Below are 24,837 nucleotides of genomic sequence, written 5' to 3'. Positions count from 1 at the left end.
ACTAACACAACATTGTAGACTGTAGATCAACTACATTTCAACCAAAAAATGCAAAAACAAGCAAACAAGCCAAAAAAAAAAAAATAAAGTATGGACAGTCTCTTACACTTCCTGAATAATCCTATCTTAAATTTTCTCATTTACTTAGACTTTCCAGGGAATATTATATTAGTAAGGATGTATGAGGTATATTTTATGATTCTTTATTAAACATTTCCTGAATAGACCTTTACTAGCTTTTTCAAAACATGAAAGCTTGGCCCACATTGAAAGAACGTAGAAGCATATCTAAATCTAATCAATTGAAACACAGTGCTTTTCTGTAATGACGTCTACTGGTACAAAATAGGATTTATCATAAATGCTTCAAAATAATGAGAATGAGTTGGCTCTGATGTCACACGGTCAGCTAGAAAAATTTAAAGAACACATTATATTACTACCACCTTCGGTATAAAACTTACCAAGTTGCTACTTAACCACTTAAATATTTGCTGTCCCTTGCAAAACTTTTAAAGCTCATATCTTTACAGATCTCCCAACGCTACTTCTATCTATATTTTTTCTTGCTGAGGAGTCACTTTTCCCTTAAATGAAGATATATAGTGCATTTATATTTTAGAGTCTAAAGTTGAGAATGTACATTGTTTTTTAACTTTAAGGTTATGTTTCCCCAAAAATAGGGCTGACCAGAGCAGGCAAATGGAAAGTCCTGCTAACAGTAAACTAGTTCTTTGAATTTAGCTATTAACTCACCTCAGAGAACTCCAGCTATTGTTACTAACCATTACGGGACTGAGGCTCAAAGGTATTTAGTCCACGTCTGCTCAAATGTAGTCACCTTAGAGCTGGAGCTTAACTGGAGAGAGAGGAGAGACCATAGCTTCTCTTCCCCAAGTGAAACATTATTACCATTTAACATCAGAAGGCTTTAGACCCATCTGGGAATTAATGGAAGGTGGCTTTCCAAATACTTGACTGTTTCCTTCTGGGAATAGAGCTGTTACGTTGAGATCCCACCAGGATGGACGGACGAGGTGGGGTCTGCCTTCCCAGTGAGCATCCTTCCTGGATTGTCGCCTCCAGCTCCTCACCCACAGCATCTCAAAAGACAGGCCCAGATTTGCCATGATGAGTGAGATGCACATTTTCACTTGGCAGGGTCCCTCCCCGCCCCACCTCGCCCTCATCTGTTTTGGATGAGGAGGTCATTTCCATTTGCAGTTCACTGCGGGCTTGATGGTCTGGCTGTAGCAAATAAGCATAGAGAGAAAGGCAGCCCTGAGTGAAACTTTCCTGGAGATTCAGTGAGGGGCCATGCATGGAAACATACAACATGTCATCCCAAGGTTAAAATACTCTTCCCTGTTAAATTGGCGTTGATGTGTGTAATGTCTGCACTTGTATCCTAGCCCTCAGTGCACCAGTTTGCAGCAGCTCCAGCCGTCCTGCAGCCTGGATCCTGCTGAACCAGCTGCCCACAGGAGGATGAGAAGCAGACCGTTCATACTCTTCTCCCCATTTTAACCCGAAATAGCTCACCGGCTCTTTCCCTTGTTCGAGGAAAATCCTCAAAGGCAAATCCTTTGGCCCTTATACAAGAGTTCATTTTTTCCCCTTCAGTTTTACTTACATCATCAGAGGGAGCAGCTTAGGTATAAGAAGCCCTTTTTTCTTACAGCACAAATCCAAAAGTCAATTGGAGAAGAAAAGAGGGAAGTGAGGAATAGAGAGAGGCTTAGGAGGAAGATTGGACGATTATATGTTCATATGTATTTTTGCATATCCACTTGAAGATGCAAAGAATAAAAGGTAGCTTTTCCTCTCCATCACAAAAATAATTTGCAAATCGGCTGCTCCCATCCTGCAGGGTTGTTTGCAAAGAAGCAAAAACACTGAGCATATTGTTTCCTTTAAGGAAAATCTGCTCACCGTCCAGCAAACTGCTCTGCCTTGTCTCCAGCTCTGGGAATTTTAATAAAAATTTGATAGGCTCTGTCAACTGCTAAAGCCATCAGATCCAGAGCTCCCTACAACACTCTAGATGGGAAAGGAAAAAAAAAAAAATGGCATTATCGGTGGAGGCCAAGTACCGGCAGATTTAACATTTGATACCGTTCTTAAAGATCCACGTTGAAAATGTGTAGTTGGTTATCTTACAACAGCACACTCGGGGCAATTTGCAGAGAATGAGTCTCATCTGTTGGAGATTGATGCTGTGCCTCCCAGCAACCAATTCCAGTGTTCACGTCTCCAAATTGTTGATCCAAATAACCAATTTGCTAGCAACATAATCTGTTTTTCCTTTCAAGTATCAAATCACAACTTCATTTCCATAGATGCAGGCTAGAAAGGACAGAAAACACTTCTTCAAAATCAAATATTCAAGGTCTTCCTGAGCAGTGAGTTAAACCCAAAACACGGCACAGAAAGTGAAGACTTCCGTGGACACGCTAGAGGCAGCCCTTCTGGGTCTGGAAGGTTTAGAAATAAAATTTAAGCCCCGGCTTCCTGTCTCTCCCTGCCAGTGCCCCAGGATCCACTAGTTTGGCAGACATCATGGATTTAGGCACAGTCATATGGATTTTCGGATTTTAGCATGATTACAGAGAACGCTGAAACTCCCCTGGGTCCGCCCCTCCCCTTGTGGGCCACCACCGGAGCTGGTGAACGGTGGTGTTCCTGCGAGTAACTGAGAAGGTGGGCTTAGAGACGCCCTTAGGGTTTCTCTCCATGTGGGCACAGCTCTCCGAGGCCACATGTCATATTTTGACTCACTAGGGCTACTCTGACAAAGCATCACAAGCACATTGGCTTACGTGTTGGAAATGTGCCGTCTCACACTTGCAGAGGCTGCACGTTCAAGATGAAGGTGTTGGCAGGGTCACACTGTCTCTGTAGGTGCAAGAGTGTTGGGTTCCAGGGCTTGCCCAGGTTCTGGTAGCTCCGTGGCTTGTGACAGCAAGACTCCCATCTTCACATGGTGTCACCCCTGTGCACATACATGTCTCTGTGTCCAAAGTTCCTTTTAATGAGGACACAGTCATATGGAATTAGGGGTCCAGTCTACTCCAGTATGATCTCATCTTAAAGAATTACTTCTGCAAGGACTTATTTCTAAAAGAGGTCACATGCGGAAGTCCTACGGGTTAGGACTTCAACATATGAATGGGGGTAGTGGACACAATACAGTGAATAATAGATAACATGTTTTTATTTTAACTTTATGTCCCTCCCTCATGCTTAGCATTGAATAAGTCCCCCAAGGACTAAGCTGGGGGATTTTTAATGACCCTTTGTCCGTGAGGTGGTCTGTTTATTAGATTGAGTCATAAGGAATTGCTGATATGTGGCCCTTAGGAGCCCACAGAAATGGCCATCTCTTATGGTTCAGCCTGTACATGTGTGGATGTTCCCTTTTTTCCAAAGAATACCCTTTTCAGGGAGCCTGAAATAGCTTGTGTCTTCCCACTTGCCTAGCTACAGATTCCAAAGTTCCATCAACTATTGCCCACAAGAGACAGAGGACGTGTTCTCATATCCAAGACTTATTTTTTAATTTTTAAAAAAGTTTTAATTGAAGAACAGGTGATTTACATTATTATATTAGTTTCAGGTGTACAACATAGTGATTCAATATTTTTATAAATTTTACTCCATTGGAAATTATGATAATATATTAGCTATATTCCCTGTGCTGTACAATAAATCTTTGTTGCTTATTTATTTTATACACAATAGTTTGTACTTGATCCCCTACCCCTATCTTGCCTCTCCCGCAAACCCTCTCCCCACTGGTAAACACTACTTTGTTCCTTGTATCTGTGAGTCTGTTTCTGTTTTGTTATATTTATTCATCTTATTTTTTAGATTCCACATATAAATGATAACATACAGTATGTGTCTTTCTCTGTCCAACTTACTTCACTAAGCATAATATCCTCTAAGTCCATCCATGTTGTTGCAAATGCCAGAATTTCATAATTTTTATGGCTGAGTTATATTCCTCTGTATATATATACTACACCTTCTTTATCCATTCTTCTGTTGTTGGACACTTAGGTTGTGTCTGTATCTTGGCTATTGTAAATAATGCTGTTAGGAATATTGAAGTGCAGGTATCTTTTTGAATAAGTGTGTTTGTTTGTTTGTTTTTTCAGATCTATACCAAGGAGTAGAATTGTTAGATCAACAGTAGTTTTATTTTTTAGTTTTTAAGGATTTTTCACCATGGCTGCACCAATTTACATTCCCACCAACAGGGTGCAAGTGTTCCCTTTTCTCTTACTCTATAACCTTGCCAACATTTGTTATTCGTAGACTTTTTGACCATGCCATTCTGACAACTGGAAAGTGATATCTTACGATTTCAATTTCCATTTCTCTTGTGCTTACAATGTTGATAATCTTTTCATGCAACTGTTGGCTATCTGTATGTCTTCTTTGGGAAAATATCTGTTCAGGTCTTCTGCCCAACTTCAATTGGGTTGTTTGTTTTGTTGATACTGAGTTGTATGAGCTGTTTAGATATTTTAGATATTAATCTCTTATTAGTCAAATCATTTGCAAATATTTTCTCCCATTCCATAGGTTATCTTTTCATTTTGGCCATGGTTTCTTTTGCTGTGCCAAAGCTTTTACATTTAGTTAGGTCCTTTTGTTTATTTTTGCTGTTGTTTCCTTTGCCTTAGGAGACAGATCCAAAAAAATACTGCCTTGACTTATGTCAAAGAGTGTTCTGCCTATGTTTTCTTCTAGGAGTTTTATGAGTTCAGGTCTTACATTTAGGTCTTTAATCCACTGTTAGTTTATTTTCGTATATGGTGTGAGAAAATGCTCTAATTCCATTTTTTTTACATGCAACCATCCTTTTTTTCCAGCAACACTTATTGAAGAGACTTGTCTTTTCTCCTTTGTATATTCTTGCCTCCCTAGTCGTAGATTAATTGGCCATAGGTGCGTGGGTTTATCTCTGGGCTTTCTGTCCTGTTCCATTGATCTATGTGTCTGTTTTTGTGCCGTACCATATGGTTTTTTGTTTCTGTAGCTTTTTAATATAGTCTAGAGTCAGAAAGTGTAATAACTCCAACTTTATTCTTTCTTTCTCAAAATGACTTTGGCTCTTAAGAGTCTTTCATGGTTCCATATAAATTCTAGGACTATCTGTTCTAGTTCTGTGAAAAATGTCATGGATATTTTGATAGAGATTCCATTAAATCTGCAGATTGCTTTGGGTATCATGGACATTTTAATAATGTTAAAGTCTTCCAATACACGAATACATGAGATATCTTTCCTTTTTTTTTTTTTTTTTTTGTATCTTCTTCAATTTCCTTAATTATCATCTTATACTTCAGAATATAGACCTTTCACCTCTTTGGTTAAGTTTATTCCTAGGTATTTTATTCTTTTTGATTTGATTTTAAATGAGATTTTTTTCTTGCTTTCTCTTTCTCATAGGTCATTGTTAGTATATAGAAAAGCAACAGATTTTTATATGTTAATCTTGTATCCTGCAACTGTACTGAATTCATTTATTAGTTCTAATAGTTTTTTGGTGGAGATTTTAAGGTTTTCTATATATAGTATCAAGTCATTTGCAAATAGTGGCAGTTCTGCTTTTCTTCCAATTTGGATGCCTTTTATTTTTGTTTTTATTTTTCCCTTGTCTGATTGCTGTGTCTAGGACTTCCTATACAATGTTAAATAGAAGTGGCAAGAGTGGGCATCCTTGTCTCCTTCCTGATTTTGGAGAAAAGACTTTCAGCTTTTCACTATTGAGTATAATGTTAGCTGTGGGTATGTCATAAATGGTGTTTATTATGTTGAGATATGCTCCCTCTACCCCAACTTTGATGAGATTTCTTGTCATGAATGTATGTTGGATTTTGTCAAATGCATTTTCCATGTCTATTGAGATGCTCATGTGATTTTTACCCTTCCTTTTGTTAATGTGGTGTATCGTATTGATTGATTTGTGGATACTGCACCATCCCTGCATCCCTTTTATAAATTGTTGAATTTAATTTGCTAATATTTTGTTGAGAATTTTTGAATCCATATTTTGCAGAGATATTTTCTTTTTTTGTAGTGTCTTTATCTGGTTTTGGCATCAGAGTAATGGTGGTGTTGTAGAATTAATTTGGGAGTATTCCCTCCACTTCAGTTTTCTGGAATAGTTTGAGAAGGATACATATTAGCTTTTCTTTATATGTTTGGTAAAATTTCCCTATGAATTCATCTGGTCCTGGACCTTTGTTTGCTGTGTTTTTATTATAAATTCAATTTCACTACTAGTGATTGATCTATTCAGATTATTTATTTCTTCCTGATTCGGTCCTGGAAGATTGTGTTTCTAGAAATTTATCCATTTCTTCTAGGTTGTCTGGTTTATTGGCCTTTAACTCTTTGTAATATTATCTTATGATTTTTCTATCTCTGGGATTGGTTGTTATTTCTCCTCTTTTATTTCTTATTTCATTTACTTGGGTCCTCTCTTTTTTTTTTTTTTTTCCTGATGAGCCTCAAAGAAGATTACCAATTTTGTTTATAGTTTCAAAAAACCAACTCTTGCATTTATTGATCTTTTCTATTGTTTTTTGGTCTCTATTTCCTCTCTGATCTTTATCATTTCCTTCGAACTGTCCTTTTTTTCTAATTCCTTTAGATGATAGGTTAGGTTGTTTATTTAAGGTTTTTCTTGTTTCTTGAGGTGGGGCTGAACTGCTGTAAACTTTCCTGATAGAACTTCTGCTACATCCCATGGAATTTGGGAAGTTGTATTTTTATTTTCATTTATCTTGAAGAATTTTCTGATTTCCTCTCTCATTTCTGCATTGACCCATTGGTTTTACAGTAGCATATTTAGTCTCCACATGTTTGTGTTTTTCCAGTTTTCTTCCTGTAATTAATTTCTAGTTTCATATGATTGTGGTTGGAAATAATAATTGGTGTAATTTCTATCCCCTTAAATTTGTTGAGACTTGTTTTGTGGTCGATTATGTTATCTATCCTGAAGGACGCTTGAAAAGAACGTGTATTTTGCTGGTTTTGGATGAACTGTCTTGTGGATATCTATTAAGTACAACTAGTTTAACATGTCACTTAAGACTACTGTTTACTTATTGATTTTTTTGTCTGGATGATCTATCTATTGCTGTAAGTGAGATGTTAAATTCCTCTAGTTTATTGTATTATTATCAATTTCTCCCTTTATATCTGCTAATATTTGCCTTAGATGCTTCTGTATTTGATGCATGTATGATATCAAGTACAGTATCCTCTTCTTGCAATTATCTCTTTATCATTATATAATGCCCTTCTTTGTTTTTCACTATAGACATTGTTTTAAAGTCGATTTTGTTTGATATGAGTATTGCTATGACTGCTTTCCTTTGTATTTATTGCTATCTCCATTTTTTTGTTTGCATGACATATCTTTTTCCGTCCCCTTTTTTTTCAGCCTGTATCTGTCCTTAGCTCTGAAGTGAGTCTTTTGTAAGCATCGTATACATGGGTCTTGGTTTTTGTTTTTTCTTTTTTTCCGATCAGCCACCATATTTCTTCTAATTAGATCATTCAGTTCATTGACATTTAAAGTGATTATTGGCATGTGTGTACTTACTGTCATTTTGTAACTTGTTCTGGTTGTTTTTGAAATTCTTCTCTTTTGTTTTCTTCTTTTAGTTTCTTCCCTTGTATTTTGATGATTTTCTTTAGTGATATGCATGTGTTCCTTTCTGTCTAGTTTTTGTGTACCTACTGTAGGTTTTTCATTTCTGATTACTGTGGGGTTCATATACATTGACCTATAACTATTTCTGCTTGGTTTAAACTGGTAATCATTTAAGTTCAAACACATGCTAAAAAAATCTACATTTTTATTCCCCTCCCCCACATTTTGTGTTTTTGATATCATAGTCTACATCTTTATATTTATCTCTTCATTACTATAGTCAACTTTACAACTTTTTTCTTTTAATCTTGTACTAGCTTATTTAAGTAATTGAGTCACAGCCATTGCTCTATATTTCCCTTTACTAGTTGGATTTTTCCTTTCCTATAGATTCTTACTTCTTATCATAACCTTTTCTTTTCTACTTGGAGAAGACCCTTTAACCCTTTATTCTATTCTTCTAGGATAAGTTTAATATTAATGAACTCTTTTAGTTTTTTCTTGTCAGACAGGTTCTTTATCTCTCCTTGAATTCTAAATTATAACCCCTGGGTAGATTACTCTAGGTTGTAGGTTTTTTCCCTTTCAGCACTTTAAATACCTCATGCCATTCCCTTTTGGCCTACAAAGTTTCTGTAGAAAAATCAGTTGACAGACTTATGGGGGTTCCCTTGTATATGACTCTTTGTTTTCCTCTTGCTGCCTTTAGAATTCTCTCTTTATCTTCAACTTTTGCCGTTTTAATTATATGTCTTGACGTGGGTCTGTTTGTGTACATCCTGTTTGGGACCCTCTGTGCTTCCTGTACCTGGAAATCTTTTACTTCTTCAGATTTTGGAAGTTTTCTGCCACAGTTTCATCAAATACAATTTGATGAAATTAAATACATTTTCAACCCCTCTCTCTATTCTTCTTCTGGGACCCCATAATGTGAATGTTCATACACTTGATGTTGTCTCTGAAGTTACTTAAACTGCTCTAACTTTTTAAAATTTGTTTTTCTTTTTGTTCTGATTGGGTGATTTTCATTATTCTATCTTCTGTATCTTTTATGTGTCAATGAAAACCTAGTCTGCTGTTTATCCTTCTAGTGTTTCTCATTTTAGTTATTGTATTCTTCAGTTCTGACTGGTTCTTTTTTTATATTTTCTAGTTTATTATTAAAATTCTCAGTGTGTTTATCCATTTTTTTCTCTAATTCAGCTATCATTCTTATTACTAGTGCTTTGAACTCTTTAGCTGATAAATTATTTCTGTTTCATTATTTTTCTTCAGGGGGTTTCTTTTGTTTCATTTGAATCAAATTCCTCTGTCTTCTCATTTTGCTAACTGTCTCTACCTGTATGAAATTGGGTGAAACAGTTACCTGTCCCAGTCTTGAAGGGGTGTATTTGTGTGGGATCATCCCTATACAGTCTGTGTGTGCTGTGGCTTTGATGGGAGAGCTGAATCTGAAGTAAGCACAGGTCACATCTTCCTCCTGGGTGTGCTGGCAGCTGCCACCTTGGTAGGAAGGGAGCTGGAGATGTAAAGGCTAGAGCCAGTGCGAGGTGTGAGCTGAGGCTTGTCCTCTGTTCAGTGGTCATTAGTGCCCCACTGGGGACTGGGGCAGATTCCAAGTTGCTGGAGCAGAAGCCCTGGGGGTCAAGTCAGAGCTGGCTCCATTCCATCTAAGTGTGTACTCTCCCTCCTCCCAGTACCAGTACCCTTGCCCAAGATGGGAGCAGTGCTGGAGCAAGAGGGGCTACAGTGGGTGTTCAGTGGGTCAGGGCATAGGCTACAGTGGTCTCGGCACCATCAGAGCTCTGGACAGCTCCCATCCTGCTGCCTCCTTAAGTGCCAGCAATAACCACTATCCCCCATTCAGATGCTGTGCCATGTGTAAGCCCATTCCACCCCCTACAACTGTGCACCCACCTTGGGCGTGGCAGTCCTTGTACTGGTGTGCAACTGCACTACGGAGCAAGTGGAACAAGCAGAGCTGGACCAGGTGCACAGCATGAGCTGGGGCACATGCTGGCATGGCCTCAGGAGACAAGTCAGAGTCCTGGGTAGTTTTCATCTGCTTTCTCCACATTGTTTCAGGAGTAAGGAAGCATGTGTGTGCTCTTTACAAGCAGACACTAGGTTTCTTATAGCCACACTGTCAGTGCCACTGACAAACCAGCCTCAAACCAGCTAAGGGGAATCATCCTCCTGATATGAGAAGCCAAGGCTGGGGTGCCCAAAATGTGGTTCAAACCCACCCACTCCTCAGGGAGGATCTCTGAGGCTGTGCAATCCCCCTCCTCTTCTGGTCCCCTTCTGTATGGACACAGGTCCACACCTGATCACTTCTCTTCCTTCCCTACCTGATTTTGTGTAGATCTTTCTTACAGTCTTGATTATGTAAGTCTTTCTGTCAGACTCTACTTGATTTTCCATGAGAATTGCTTCACAGGCAGGTGTAGTATTGATGTGCCCGTGGGGTTGAGGTGAGCTCAGAATCCTCCTACTCTGCCGTCTTCATCTCCCCAGAACTCCTGAAATGCGCAGGCTGAGTAGCACCCCCCACACAACAACCCTCACCAGTTCACCACAGAAACTTTTAAACAAGCACGTTCAAAACTGCACAGCTATTATAGTTATTCAAAAGGTTGTAAGAATCCATTCAAATAACATGACAGCAAGGTACAAAGTGACCCAGTAAAATTAGAATTGCATCTAAGGCAGAACCGCAGGCACCAGAAACACGAGGTGTGTGTCTCTTATTATTTCTGTAGAGCCAAGTAATCGTCTTGTACAATTAGCTGGGAGAAAGCAAGGGAGGAAAATCTCACATGTCAACAAATAAATGCTACTGAAGTTCAAGTTTGCCTCTGCCTTGAGTATTGTTAGCCCAAGAATGGAGAACACCTGCAGAGGCCACTGAGGGTCCTTGATTAGATGGATTTCCTGACTTAGCAACTGAGTGAAGCAAACACATGGTGCTCTGCTAGGCAGTAAGTGACCCATTGTTTCTCTGGATATGAAAGCCTCCAGAAAAATCATAATTTTAGAACGATAGAGTATATGGATGGAATAACATGAGTTGGTGCTACAGAGGCATTTCTTCATCCCAACCACAGCATCTCTGATGCCCTTTTGATTGCTGTGGGGTCAGATGGGGAGGAGGACCCGAACCAAGGTCTACACTGTGAGATGCTCTCTCACCAAATGTACTCTGAGTGCTTTTCTGCTCTGCAAGCCAAGAGCATGGGGCCTCCCAACCCAACGACCACCTCCGGACAAATTGTATCCCAGACCACCGCATGTGCGTAAGCACAACCAGGGAGAGAGAGGCTCTGACAGGCTGTGCACAGTGATTGGCACCAGGCCCAAATGGTTAGTAATTTCAGGAAATTCCTAAAATTGTTACGTCTATCTGCAGCTGGCATTCAAACAACTTACCATTATGTAACTGCCGATTCTTCGCGTATGCGTCTTGGAGTGTCAAACTTCATTTTCAGATATGTCCTTGTAATAATTTATAGCCCAGGATCTTGAGACTATGATTTTTAGTTTCAATTTAGGCATTGTGGATCAAAGGTAAGTAGGAAAAATGAGAGAATATCTGTCACAAGACCAATAAAAATGCAGTTATCAACTACTTATTTTTCACTGGAGCTGCATGAGTACCATGAAAAGTACATTTAAAAGGTTAAACCATAGCCACCGTGATCTGAATGGGAGCTTCTGTGTATGTTGGTTGTTTAAATATTTCTGTGCTTTTAATTTTTTCGAACTACACATGTATTTTTAATTAAAAAAGAACTTCAATAGGAAAAAACACATAAATTCGAATTATTGGCTTGTTTATCCAACAAGTATTTATTGAGTCCTTCCTAGATGTTAGGAGCGGCACTGGGTATGGGTGGCCATTCAATTCCAGGTCATCGTGGACTGCGAGAAGACCTTTATATGACTTTGTTAAGGCTTTGAAGGAAGGAGGTCAGAACATCTTTTAAAGATCACTGTCTGACATTATACAGAGAACGGGTATGTGGGGACAGTGGGGGTGGATTATAGGGGATCATTTGGGGAGCCATTGCAATAATCCTGGTAAGACATGATGGTGGCTTTCCCACTGAAGGCAGGTAGAGTGAAGAGAAGAGATTTGGGGGGACAGAGGTGACTAGACTGGTGACATCATACTTGAGGAATTGAGGAGGGCTGGGTTAACAGTGACACCCAGACTGAAGAAGAAAGAGTTCTATGGACAGGAGAGGATGAATTCGGATTTTTTTTTTAATTGGAAAGTGAAATGACCACTCATTTTAATAAGCCAGATTTAACTGCAGGTTTACATTAGAAAGATGTCACTGATCATTCTCCGACTTCTGAACTAACAAGTGTTAACAACGTGATGTAATTCTCTTATATTTCTCACTCATATATGCTTGTATTTGTTGTACTTTTTAATTCAGCTTTGAATGTATTGAATATAAATCTCTTCTAGAGTTTACAAGTGAATACATCAAGTGGAAAAATAAATATGTGGGTCAAAACCCAGAAAGAAGATGTGGGCAGGGTTTACAGATGTGTCTGTCTCTGTGTAGGTGACGCCTGAGCCCGAGAGGAGATAAGAGTGCGTGGGAGGAAATGTTGAGTCACAGAGAGGGAGCCTGGAGAGAGTCCTGAGGAAGCCCGACCTTGGCCGGTTAGGTGATGGACAAGGAGGAGAGGTCAGAGAGACAGGAGGCAACAAGGAGAGGGCCATATAATACAAGTCAGGAGTGTGGCAGGTGCAGCCACGAGGTCAATCAATGCGTGTCCATTATACTGACCAACAGAGATGTCCTTACTAACACTAGAAAGTCGTATCTGTGAGTGACTGGGGGCCAGGTGAGGCTGCCAGGCATTAATTTGGAGTATTGCTAATTTTGTGATATTTCTCCAGAGTCATCTCCTGGGAGGAAAGGTAGGGTCTCTAAAGTTAGTGTTTTTCAGGAACATTTAACAGAACATGAGAGGGGCAAAAGTGATTGAAAGGGTTTCTAAAAAAATGCTGTGACAGTGCAATTACCCGACTCTTTGTACATTTAAAGTAGGAATGGAAAGCATTTTTAAAAATGGATTCTCTCTTTTTTTTTATTTGTTTTATGTTAGGGAAACCTTGGTGAGCATGGAGCTGGTGGCCCAAAAGGAGAGAAGGTAATGAAATTTTCAAAGTGAGGGAAACCATCTGGGGTTTCACACCAACTCACACACTCACGCGTCAGGGCGGTCCCGCCGCCACGTGGGTCTCCACGTCCAGCCTGCGGTGGGCACCGGCCTCCCTGCCTCCCGACCACAGGCAGGACGGAAATCAGCTTCCAAGTGAAGACCCCTGAGTAGCTGACTACAAGGAAGGGAACACATCAAGGGGAAGGTGCTGTAGCAGATCAAGGAAACTAGATCACACATTTCAGTTTCCAGTTAGATGTTGCATGAATCCTTCCAGGTGGCAAATACAATCTGAAGGCCTTTTCGACAAAATGCCTCGGGCTCTATTTTTGTGTCTTCTTAAGTGTGCAAACTTAAGCTGCCTCCTGAGCATTTGCGGGTGGGGTTTTAGAATGGAACAGTTGTGGTTTAACCAAATAATTGTTTCCAAACAGCTTAAAATTAAAATGTTGGTGAACTTCCATGAACTTCCATGGCCTTATCATGGTCATCATTCACAGGTTTAATTATATTAGCTGTGAAGATGACAGGCTCACTTGTCCACTCAGAAAGATGTTTCACTCCTGTTCGATCCTGAAATTGTGATGCCCTTGGCTTCAGCGCGCATGCGCCACTCTCGAGAAAAACACAATGCACCTTAAACCCACGGACAGAGATGAGTAGATTTGAAAATACTCTGAGGGAACGTGGCCTGGGAGTGCTACCCTCTTTCATTCGCCCTGTAAAAACCCTTTTGATTGAGGGCAGAGTATTTTGACATGAGTCCAAGAAAATATGACTTCTGTGCATCGTAAATCAGTGCAGCTGATCTGTTCACAAGATCATACATCCGTCACCAGGAAAAAAAAAAAAGAAAGAAAGCTCAAAGATAGTCTCAACAGAAAGTAGGGGCTTCTTATAGACTGACCATTGAAAATGAAATTTGCTGCAAGAAAAAAAAAGTGAAATAAACAAAACCTTGACATTCTTAAAAGGACATCCCCCCGAATTGATTACACAGCAATAATGTCATTTATGTGTCTCGGGTTGTACTGCTAGAACATTAGCATTATTTCCTGTAACCAGATAGCTTCCAGAATTCCTACACCACCGTAACGAACCCACTACATTTTAAGCAATTACTGCTGGACTCATGCAGACCAAGGAGGGGGAAAAAAAGCCACAATGCTTGTCACTTCAGACAGCTGAGCACAGAGAGTTGTGGCACTTTTAAAGTATTTAAATGATGATTCATTTCTTGAAACAAAACAGCTGGCTTCTGTTCTGCTATGTTCATTAGGAAACATATGTTACTCAGGAATTCTTAAGACCTCAACGATGAGAAATTTGATTCTGTTAGACAGGTGTATTTCAAACTCGAAGGACCTTTTCGATTACTCAAAATCTTTTTTTAATGGCTTCAGAATCTTAAGAGGAATTAGAAAAAGCCAATGGCCTAACTGTTTCCTCTTCCCAGCCAAAGAAATAAGCTAGAATAGTTTACAGGGAACTTGATGCACTGCCTGATATAAATGTACAAAGGAGAGTAAGATCACCTCTATTTTAAAGCTCCTTCAAGCTGCTCTCACAGATCTCCGCTTCCACCAGGGTAGACCTGGTGTCTCTGAACCCTAGCTATATATTAGCACCACCCGAGGGCTTTTAGAAAGTGCCAGTGCTCAAGCCCCATCTCAAGGGACTCTGATGTGGGGCAGAGCTCATGTTTCTGATTGATCCGGGGTGGGGTCTACATTGCTATTATTTTAAAAGGGCTTTAGATGATTCCAGCAGGCCACCAGGGTTGAGAATAATCGAGTGGTGGAAAGAGCCCTGGCTTTGCGGCCAAAAGTTGATCATGCCATTTACAGCTGTGTGTCCTTGTGAAAGACACTTCACTTCTCTGAGCTTCAGTTTCCTCATTTGTAAGATGAGTGTAGTCATATTCGCACAAAGAGTTGATGGTGGGCTTAAAATCAAATGAGACGAGGTGAACTTCCCCAAAGCACAAGACTGACACATACTAAGCCTTCACTAATGATTTGTTCGTCCACTCCAAACTTTCTTCTCAAGAGGTCCCATTTATCTCTTTTCAGTTTTCATAGTTGTGACCATCCTTAGCACCCAGTCTTGATCATCTTTGCATCTCCCACCATAATTTTGCCAAAGAAGGGACTCAATTTATTCTGTAGATTAAAAGATTTAACCAGAAGTCCAATTTCAACACATGCACGACTTACTGCCATGTCATACATCACTGGCTGGCAGAACAGAATCACAGAACCAGCCTACCGTTGGGAACCCAGCCTTCCTACGAATCCCCAGAACAGACACAGACAGCAGTAGAATCTACACACCAACCCCTCTGAGATTAGCCACCACATCCTGAATCAAGAACACTAAGATACAAGAAGGAACACCAAGGAACACTGCTGGCTTTTAATGTGTGATTTTGACCAGAATCTCTTAGATGTTTCCAAGGCGCTGCTGTCACCACATTGACAAGAATGCCTTCTTTGTCCACAGCCAATCATTTAAGTGCTGCCTAAATCCTGGGAACAGCAGAGAGACTTGTTTTCCTTCTTGTGACTCCCCATTCCTCCACTTCTCCCCACCTAAAAAAAGAAAGAACTGTCAGAAATGAAATGAGTCTGGATTATTGTGTCAGTTCAACCATCTATGTCTTTAAGATCACCAAAGAAAATTGCTGCCGCAGAAACAAAATGATCATTTTTGTTCCTCTAAATGTTCTTTCCTTGAAAAATAATTAACTTTGGTTTCATATAAATTTAAATGTCATAATGAATCTTGTGGATTTCTAAAAGACCTAAAGGCGTTGTGGAGTGTTGGCAAATGCATCATGATACAGAGTCTAACTGGATTCAGAACTTTCCATTGCCTCTTGAAGGATAAGAGAAAAATCCCATAGTGAGAAGGGGCACAAGCAGTCGCTGTGGCCTTGGCAGTCACAGAGGAACCCATCTGGCCTCATGCAAAATCTTTTTTCTGCTTTTTCTTGAAAGGGTGAAACTGGACCACCAGGATTTCCAGGATCCATTGGCCCTAAAGGTGAAAAAGGAGAATCTGTAAGTATTTTAGCTTTGGGGGCAAAGGAAGACTATCCAAAAGACAAAATTTTAAATGTTTTTCTTAATCAGCCCCAATTCCATGCACCCTTGGTTGCCCCTACCATAGAAAGCAATAAATAGATCAGGTATTCGAGCATGTACTATGTTTTTTTACATGTATTAATTCACTTCGCTCATTTTTAAGAAATTGCCACTCTCATTCTTCAGATGAGGAAATTGAGGCACAGAGAGGTTAAGTAACTTCCCCAAGGTCACACAGCTAGTGAGTATTGAAACCATGAATCCATCTAGATAGACTGATTCTAGAACCCAGGATTTAAAATCACTAAGCTGCCCTGCTATAACTAAACATTATAGCTAAAGTGAATAATAAAATAAATATATCAAAAGACTAGAGCTTCCCCCCCTTTTCCCTTTGGGAACCATAGTGTGCTTTCTATGTCCATGAGTCTTTTTCTGGTTTGTAAATAAAATTTGTATCTTTTTTTTAGATTCCACAAATAAGTGATATCATATGATATTTGTCTTTGTGTAACTTACATCACTTAGCATGATAATCTCTAGTTCCATCCATGTTGCTGCAAATGGCATTATTTCATTCTTTTCTGTGGCTGAGTAAAATGGAGAGGGATAAATTGGGAGTTTGAGATTAACAGATATACCTTACTGTATACAAAATAGATAAACAACAAGGACCTACTGTACAGGAAAGGGAACTATATTCAATTTCTATAATGGAAAAGCATCTGAAAAAATATATATGTATAACTGAATCGCTTCGCTGTACACCTGAAACTAACATTGTAAATCAACTACACTTCAGTAAAAAATAAAATTAAAAAAATAAAATAAAATAGGAAGAAGAAAAGACTGAGGCTGAATGGACAGACCTAGAGATTATCATAGTAAGTGAAGTAAGTCAACAGAAAGAGACAAATATTATATATCACTTATATGCGGAATCTAAAAAAATGATGGAAATGAATCTATTTACAAAACAGAAATTGACTCACAGACGTGGAAAACAAACTTATGGCTGCCAAAGGGGAAAAAAGGAGGGAGAGGAATCAGGAGTATGGGATTAACAGATACAAACTACTATGCATAAAATAGATAAGCAACAAGGACTTACTATATAACACAAGGAATAATATTCAATATTTTATAATAACCCATAAATGGAAAATAATCTGGAAAAAAGGACTGGAGCTAATTTATCCAGAAAATTAGAAATGTTTATCTATTTGCTCAAACAACTGCTCTCAGCATACTCTCTGAAGTTATTCTTAGTTTTTATAAGATCAAAGTGACTTCTCAAACCACTTTTCAGTATTACTGAGACCAGTTCCTTTCAAAATTTAGTCCTTTTGGTGGGGAAAAAATAAAAGCACAAGAAGATAGTATCATTTATATTCAACTAGGACTACCTAAAGCAATTACATGAATCCTAGTTAGAAAAATCACTTTTTGTCATGTTGCTTTAAAAAAAAAAATTATTAAAAAACACAGAAAACCCCACAGTAGCCCTCAAGAAACCACAATTATCAGACATACTTTGTTTTTAAAAATGTAATACTTTTTTAAAATTTACTTTTACCTCTTTCCTTGCCGGGGTGCACAAAGGTTATTGGTTGACCAGGGATAATGGAGGAAGCGGTCACTCAGATGCCCGCATGCCAAACGGGAACCATATGAAAAGAATTTAATATTACAGAGCCGAAGGTTCCATGCTTCAGCTTTAAATGTTAAGCATCTTTGGCCATGACAGTAATTTTTCAGGCAGCTTTAGAATCAGTGCATCACCCAAGTGCTCCAAAGCTCTGCCATGCCAGGAGTGATGCTTGCCGTCCGGATTCAGTCCAAGCCAGTCACAGTCCTTACTGGGGTTCTGCAACTGAGGATTGCCAAGTGTGTCTGGGCAATGTCATCTGTCCCACAAATCCAGCCTGCTGGCTCCTGCCCAGTCCATCTGCCAGATCACCCCCGATACTCCACACCTACGGGCACCTCTTCACGCCCCTTACCTGCCCCTCAAGGTCCCCACTGTCTCCCCTCCAAGCTGGAACACTGACACTCGCCTTCTCTTAATTTTCTCATGACCAGGCAGCAGGATGTAACTAAAATTCCCCTGGAATAGCAGGGACGTGGAGAGCAGAAGAGAGAAGCTTTCCATGGGTTAGAGCAGCACTTCTCATAGGGAGTGTGTACTTGGATTGCCTGGAGATGCTTTAGAAATTCAAGTTTTAGATCAGCAGGTCCAGCTGGAGTCTGAGTGGCTGTATTTTTCAATGCTCCCGGGTCATCCTTCTGCGGTGAGTCTCTGGACCAGGCTTTGAGCAGCAAGGGCTGGAGGATTTCACAGTCCCTGAGGGACTGTCTCTGGCTCTCTGTCCTGCCACAACACCTACTCCACTGAGACCACCTTCACCTCCATCTGTCTTTCCCAGAGAAACAAACTTCTTTTCCTCTTAACTCTCCTATTTGTCAGTTCCCTCTTAATCCTTTAATATCCTGCCTCCTTTATACATCTTTGCCTGCCTTTCTCCCCACCCGCACATAAAAAACACAAATTTTACATTATGGGCAAAGCATTTGTAGCTCTTTGTGATTTCAAACTTTCAGTTTCAGAACAGGATCTGGACTTCACTTTGCATAATAAGTGAAAGGCCCCATCAGAATAGTCTTCCTCCAAATCTGAATTCTGAGCCTAAAGAGTACTTTAAAAGAACAGCCAGGGATGGGGTAGGTATAGCTCAGTGGTAGAGTGTGTGCTTAGCATGCATGAGGTCCTGGGTTCAATCCCCAGTGTCTCTAGATAAAAATAAAAAAATAAAATGGCAGCCTGTCCCCCGTTACAGGACATTTAGAACACGACCAGATAATAAGATATCAGAGCTAGAATGTACTTTAGAGATCATCTGGTTGAACCCCCAGATTTTACAGATAAGGGGAGAAAAGGCTCTCAAATGTAAATGACTCGCCCCAGATAGTAGCCATTGGAATGAGGTCAAAATATGAGGTTACCATTTTGGGTTTATTTTTCTTTTACATGCAGTTATTTTAGTCAATGTGGCTTGACAGAGGCTCTCAATAAGTAATGACATATTGAGATAATATGTGATGTTGAGCTAACAATGTGAATATAATCAGAAACGAAGCAATTACAAAAACAGCGTGGCCCATTGCTCATACCTCATTAATGTCAACTCCTATGCTAAAAATCAGATTGATTTTTACACTTAAGACTGGAAAGCAAGAATATAAGTAAAGCGCTAAGCTAATATATAGAAATTCTCCATTAATAAGAGATTTGATCATGTTTGGCCGTATTAGTGACAGTAAGTGGGCTATGCTGTGTAACATACTCACCCTGAAACCTCTATGGCTCAACCCAAGAGAGGCTTTCTCCTGCTCATGCTGCACACCCAGCACGGATGGGAGGAGTGGGTGTTCTGCTCCATGCGACCCTCAGTAAGTGGTCACCGGGCTGATCACCACCGCATAGCTGCATCGACTGATATACGCCACCTTCTCAGCCACTACTGGGAGGAGAGTGGGACTGGAGAACCACGAATGGGGTCCTCACTGCCTCAGCCTCCAAGTGCCACGTGTCACTTCTGCGTACATTTCATTGTCAGAACTAGCTGCATGGTCCCAGGTACCTGCGGGGAGCTGGGGAACCTTGGGGAGAAGACAGGGAGCCCCAGAGCCCCTAGGTCATAGGGCACGAGGAAGAGCACCAAGGCTTGTTCAGTAACCACTTATCTCCCGATGGTGACCTGATGGTCAAGTTCCGTTTGTGGGGAGAGCTACAGAGGGAGGTAATTAGGTTTATTGTTTATTTACTTATCTTAACGGAGGGACTGGGGATTGAACCCAGGACCTCTACATGCACGTGCTCTACCACTGAGCTATACCCTCTCCCTCTAAGAGGACCTTTGAGAGTAGAACTATACAATATAATGGTTCTCACAATTTCCCTTGACTTTCATATGCAAAAGAAAATTTTTAAAAATTTATGACTTCCATCTTACTGTCAATTCACTCCAGTCAAATAAGAAATCAATTAAATTACAAATAAAATCAAACAGACTGAGCAAGCAAAGCCTGGGACTGAAGTCAGGCTGCCTGCGTTTAAACCCTCAACAACCTCTTACTGGTTATGTGACCTTGGGGAAATGACTTAACTTCTCCGGGCCTCAGTTTCCTCCTCTGTAAATGGGTATACTGCTAGTCCCTACCCCAATGACCCAAGAGGTTAACTGTGTTAATGTGTGTAAAGAGATTAGAACAGCACTTCACACGTTGTAAGCATTCAATGGATGTCAGCTATTATTGTTACATCGGTGTAACTTTAAATTCCCTAATCTAATAAAAATTTTATTGGGCATCAACAATGTACACCAGAGGTGCTATGATAGTCAAGATGATTTATATCTTCACATTCACAGATTTGTAGACAAGATGAACAAGGGAAAATACAGCGGGTGAATGCTCTTTTAGGGGAAATAACTCAGAGTCGGTCAGAACCTTTCTGAGTCTCTTTGCTCATTCTTTTTTTCTTTATTGAAGTATAGTTGATTTACAACATTGTGTTAACTTCTGGTGTACTGCATAGTGATTCAGTTATACATAAGCATATATTCCTTTTTATATTATTTTTCATTATAGGTCATTAAAAAGTATTGAATATAGTTCCCCGTGCTCTACAGTAAGACCTTGTGGTTTACCTATTTTATGTATAGCAGTGTGTATCTGCAAATCCCAAACTCCCAATTTCTCTTTCCACCTCCCTCTTAATGGGACAAATTCTCCCTCATAGCAATGATGTGAAAGTGAAATGACATCACATCATGTAACTTCAAGAACAGAAGCTATTCAGGGAAACTTCTCTCTCTCTGTCTCTCTCTGTCTCTGTCTCTCTCTGTCTCTCTGTCTCTCTCTCTCTCTCTCTCTCCCCCTCTCTCTGTAATGGCTGCGTTGTGGTGTTGGTAACACAGTGACAGTGGGGAGAGTGTTGTTTAATAAATTGCATACCTTCAATGCCTTCTGTCTCCCCAGAACCTTCACACCCAAACCCAACATGAATATTATCAGTTCCACAGACTTGTACGGTTATTCACCCAGTAATTAACCCCTTCAAGTCATTTTCATTAAAGTAAAAATGAAAATTAGTAAAGTATTTCAAAAATGATGATTTTGTATTTGGAAACACTAATTTAAACTCTAACTGTATGTTTAAGCATCAGCTTAAGTAACTGGAAGAATTTAAATGCATGCTTTTCCATTGATCACTCCAGCATCTTCCCATTCATTCTGCCTCTGATTGAACGTGTGTGTGTGTGTGAGAGACTGTCTTCTTTGCAAACTGTGCAAGAGGAAGCTTTGGCCTTGGACAGCATTCCAATTTGTCAACCACTCCGGATCCTCAAAATAACATTAGGGTGATTAACTTACCATTCATATGGGAAAATGAAAGAGTTTTTAAATTAATTTTCATACACTCCTTCTAAGCTGCACAGGCAGACTGTGTGACATTCTAGATCATGTTCGAGGCACATTTGCAATGGAGGCCTGAGTTTGGCCTGCAGGATTGATCCTCCTCCAGTTTTGGAGAGATTATTTCTAAAAGAGTTTATAATTGATTCTGTTTTCTACCCATTTTCCCAGGGGGAACCCTTTACCAAAGGTGAAAAGGGAGACAGAGTAAGTGGAAGTGTTATCACTATCTTGGGTTTTCTACTTGATTGATTTCTTTCTTTCTGATTTCTAGTATGTTTACTTTACAGTCTAATAAATTTGATCAAATAAGCTCCCTGAGCATTTTTACTTTTTCTTTGGTGAATTTTGACTCTTTTATTTGGATAAATGAGAAATTGTAGCCTTGTTACATTTTATCATGTGATGACACTTTAACATTTGTTCTGGGCAGTGGATATGTTCTTTAACCCGTTACTATTTGTGATTGGGCATGAATGTGATGAAAGATATACACTTAGGATATTTAAAATACAAAATTAACATATAAGATACAGATTTTTTTCTAAAGATTCTGTTAATGATACAATATTTGGATGTATCAAACAGGATGACTTTATCAAAAGAATCAGTGGTAAGTCATGGAAAATAAGAAAAGCCAGCTCACTGTAGCCAATAGTGTCCTCTTTTGCATAACTTTAACATTTTATATGTTTTGTTTCATTAAATATTCAAAGTTCTACCTGATAGTAGAATCTCCATGACACATCAGCTTGAATTCTACTCTTTCTTTTCAACCTGCCTCTGAAGTTTTAGTTCTCTGAGATACAAGATTAGCTGGTGGCAAGTCATCACAATATCAGCAGAGAATGCAGTGATTACTAATGGACCATGATGATATGTGTCAAAAGTGACATTGGGAAGAAACTGTTAGAAAGAAGAAAGAAAAATAAGAAGTTGTTTATTTATTAGCAATAAGTATTTTAAACCATGTTTTAGAATGAACCATCCTTGACTTCATCGTGTCTTCCGTAATTTCCCCCTTTATTGTATGTCAGTCAGTGGAAATGTAGATGAATTCTGGTATTAGAGATGCTCTTCTCATCTGAACTTAAGCATTACATATAAAGTGATTGTTTATTTCATTTACAGGGAGAACCTGGTATAACAGGATCACAGGGAATAAAGGTAATCTCCTGACATCCTTCACTCGCATCTCCAACCTGATGAGATTGTGAAAATTAAAGTCACCATTTCACTTTGCTTCCCACCCATGTGTGTAGGGCGAGCCTGGAGATCCCGGTCCTCCCGGTACAATAGGAAGCCCAGGACTAAAGGTATATAAGAAATAAGTGAGACAAATGAGGAAATTATCTTGAAGTTACTGCCATCTCTTATGTAAAACAAGGAGCTCTGATGGACCACTTGTTTTCATCACAAATGTTCTCAGAGACCTTATCATTTTTCAATGGTGATGCCCTCCCTCCCCATTGGCTGCATTGATTACACACATGGTAATTATGCCTTTTGGACCACAATGAGATTTTTACATTCTTTTTCAGAGCATATTCATGAGAGTAACTCACAAAGCTTTAAGAGAAAACAGTGTGCCCTACATCTGCACTGAATTCCTCAAGAGAACAGGATTCAGGATTCCATTTCTAAGCCAAAATTATGCAGCCCAGAAATGTTTGAATTGCCCATGTGGGATTCCACAGGAGTGTCCCACAGAAGACCAGGAGGCATGCAAGAGAGTAATGTGTTGTGTCCTCCCCAGTGGGTAAAGCAAGTTGTCCAGGCCTCACCTGCTGGGGAGAACAGACCCATTTAAATGACAACATCTTGAAACTATCTTTGTAAGCCCAAAGCACATTTCGGTGTTAGACAGAGGAAGCTGGATGGGGGAAAACTTGATCTTTCTCTAGATAAAGGTCACATCATGTTTTACATATATTCAGATGCAATCCACTTTTCAGCAAAGTTAAAGTCCATATCGTCTTCTATTATAGGGTCAGCAAGGACCTGCAGGCCCTATGGGACCCAGAGGACCACCAGGAAATATTGTATGTATAGTAGATGCATGAGTCTTTGATACTTGGAAACTAAACTGAGACTAAGCATGTTTTAAAGAATGTCAATATCTCTTCATGTGACTGAGTTGTCCTACATTTTCCAAAGTCATGGGTCATCTCCATCACTAAAACTGATCACACCTAAGGTCAGGGGATATTGAGAAGTCTAGTGTCTTCATATATTCATGTGAGGTCCTTTTGAATATTATTATCCCAACAAATCAATCTTTGGAACTCAAGTTAACTAAATTATCATTTTGGACACACTAGTCAGTGGTGTATCAACAGTAGAGGAGATTGGTAAACCTCCAAAGGAACAAAGAAAACAACAGCAGAAAGCAAGCATTTCTATGACACATCATTACACATGGCTTGTGGTTCAATTCTGCATCCAAGAAAAACACTTCCAGAGCTTCAGTTGTTTTCTTGCAACATTTACCAAAAAGGGCAAGTCTTTTAGCTGAAAATACTTATATAATGCTGTTGTAAAAAGGTCCTCGGGTTGCATTATAACCTAGCTTTAGTAGGCTCACAGTTCTGCCTCTCTCACACACACACAGAGAAACAGACACACACACCCTCACACCCTTTAAATGCACTTTTTCCTTTTTATATTGAGGTATTGAAGTATAGTTGATTTATAATACTGTATCAGTTTCAGTTGTACAAAAATAGTGATTCAACATTTTTATAGAGTATATACCATTTAAAGTTATTACAAAATAATGGCTATATTCCCTGTGTTGTACCATGTATCCTTCATGCTTCATAATTTTATACACAGTAGTTTGTAACTCTTAATCCTCTACCCCATCTTGTCTCTCTCCCCTTCCCTCTACCCACCCGTAAACACTAGTTTGTTCTCTAGATCTGTAAGTCTGTTTCTGTATTTGTATATTTATTCATTTGTTTTGTTTTTTAGATTCTATATATAAGTGATAACATACAGTATATTTGTCTTTTTCTGTCTGACTTATTTCATAAAGCACAATATCCTCTAGGTCCCATCCACATTGTTGCAAATGGCAGATTTCATTCTTTTTATGGCTGAGTAGTATTCCCTTGTATATACATACCACTTCTTTATCTATTCACTCTGTTGGTGGACACTTAGGTTGCGTCCATATCTTTGTAATTATAAATAATGCTGTTAGGAACACTTTGGATATATACCCAGGAGTGGAATTGCTGGATCATATGGTAGTTCTAATTTTAGTTTTTTGAGGAACCTCCATAATGTTTTCCACAGTGGCTACACCAATTTACATTCCCATCAATAGTGTACTGGGGTTCCCTTTTCTTCACACCCTCACCAACATTTGTTATTTGTGGAATTGTTGATGGTAGCCATTCTGACAGGTAT

General features: G+C 39.4%; 1 protein-coding gene across 1 annotated transcript in view; it reads left to right on the top strand.

The window, feature by feature from the left end:
- The window catches only part of COL19A1 (collagen type XIX alpha 1 chain), a 323,156-nt gene that overhangs the window by 225,513 nt on the left and 72,806 nt on the right, over positions 1-24,837 (top strand). The window contains 6 exon segments of the mRNA XM_032484458.1: positions 12,803-12,847; positions 15,859-15,921; positions 21,595-21,630; positions 22,555-22,590; positions 22,686-22,739; positions 23,412-23,465. Of these exon segments, the coding sequence (XP_032340349.1) occupies positions 12,803-12,847; positions 15,859-15,921; positions 21,595-21,630; positions 22,555-22,590; positions 22,686-22,739; positions 23,412-23,465 (288 nt within the window).

Source organism: Camelus ferus, chromosome 8 (assembly GCF_009834535.1).
Source record: "Camelus ferus isolate YT-003-E chromosome 8, BCGSAC_Cfer_1.0, whole genome shotgun sequence".
NCBI classification, from domain to species: domain Eukaryota; kingdom Metazoa; phylum Chordata; class Mammalia; order Artiodactyla; family Camelidae; genus Camelus; species Camelus ferus.
This window is presented reverse-complemented; position numbering and strand designations above follow the sequence as displayed.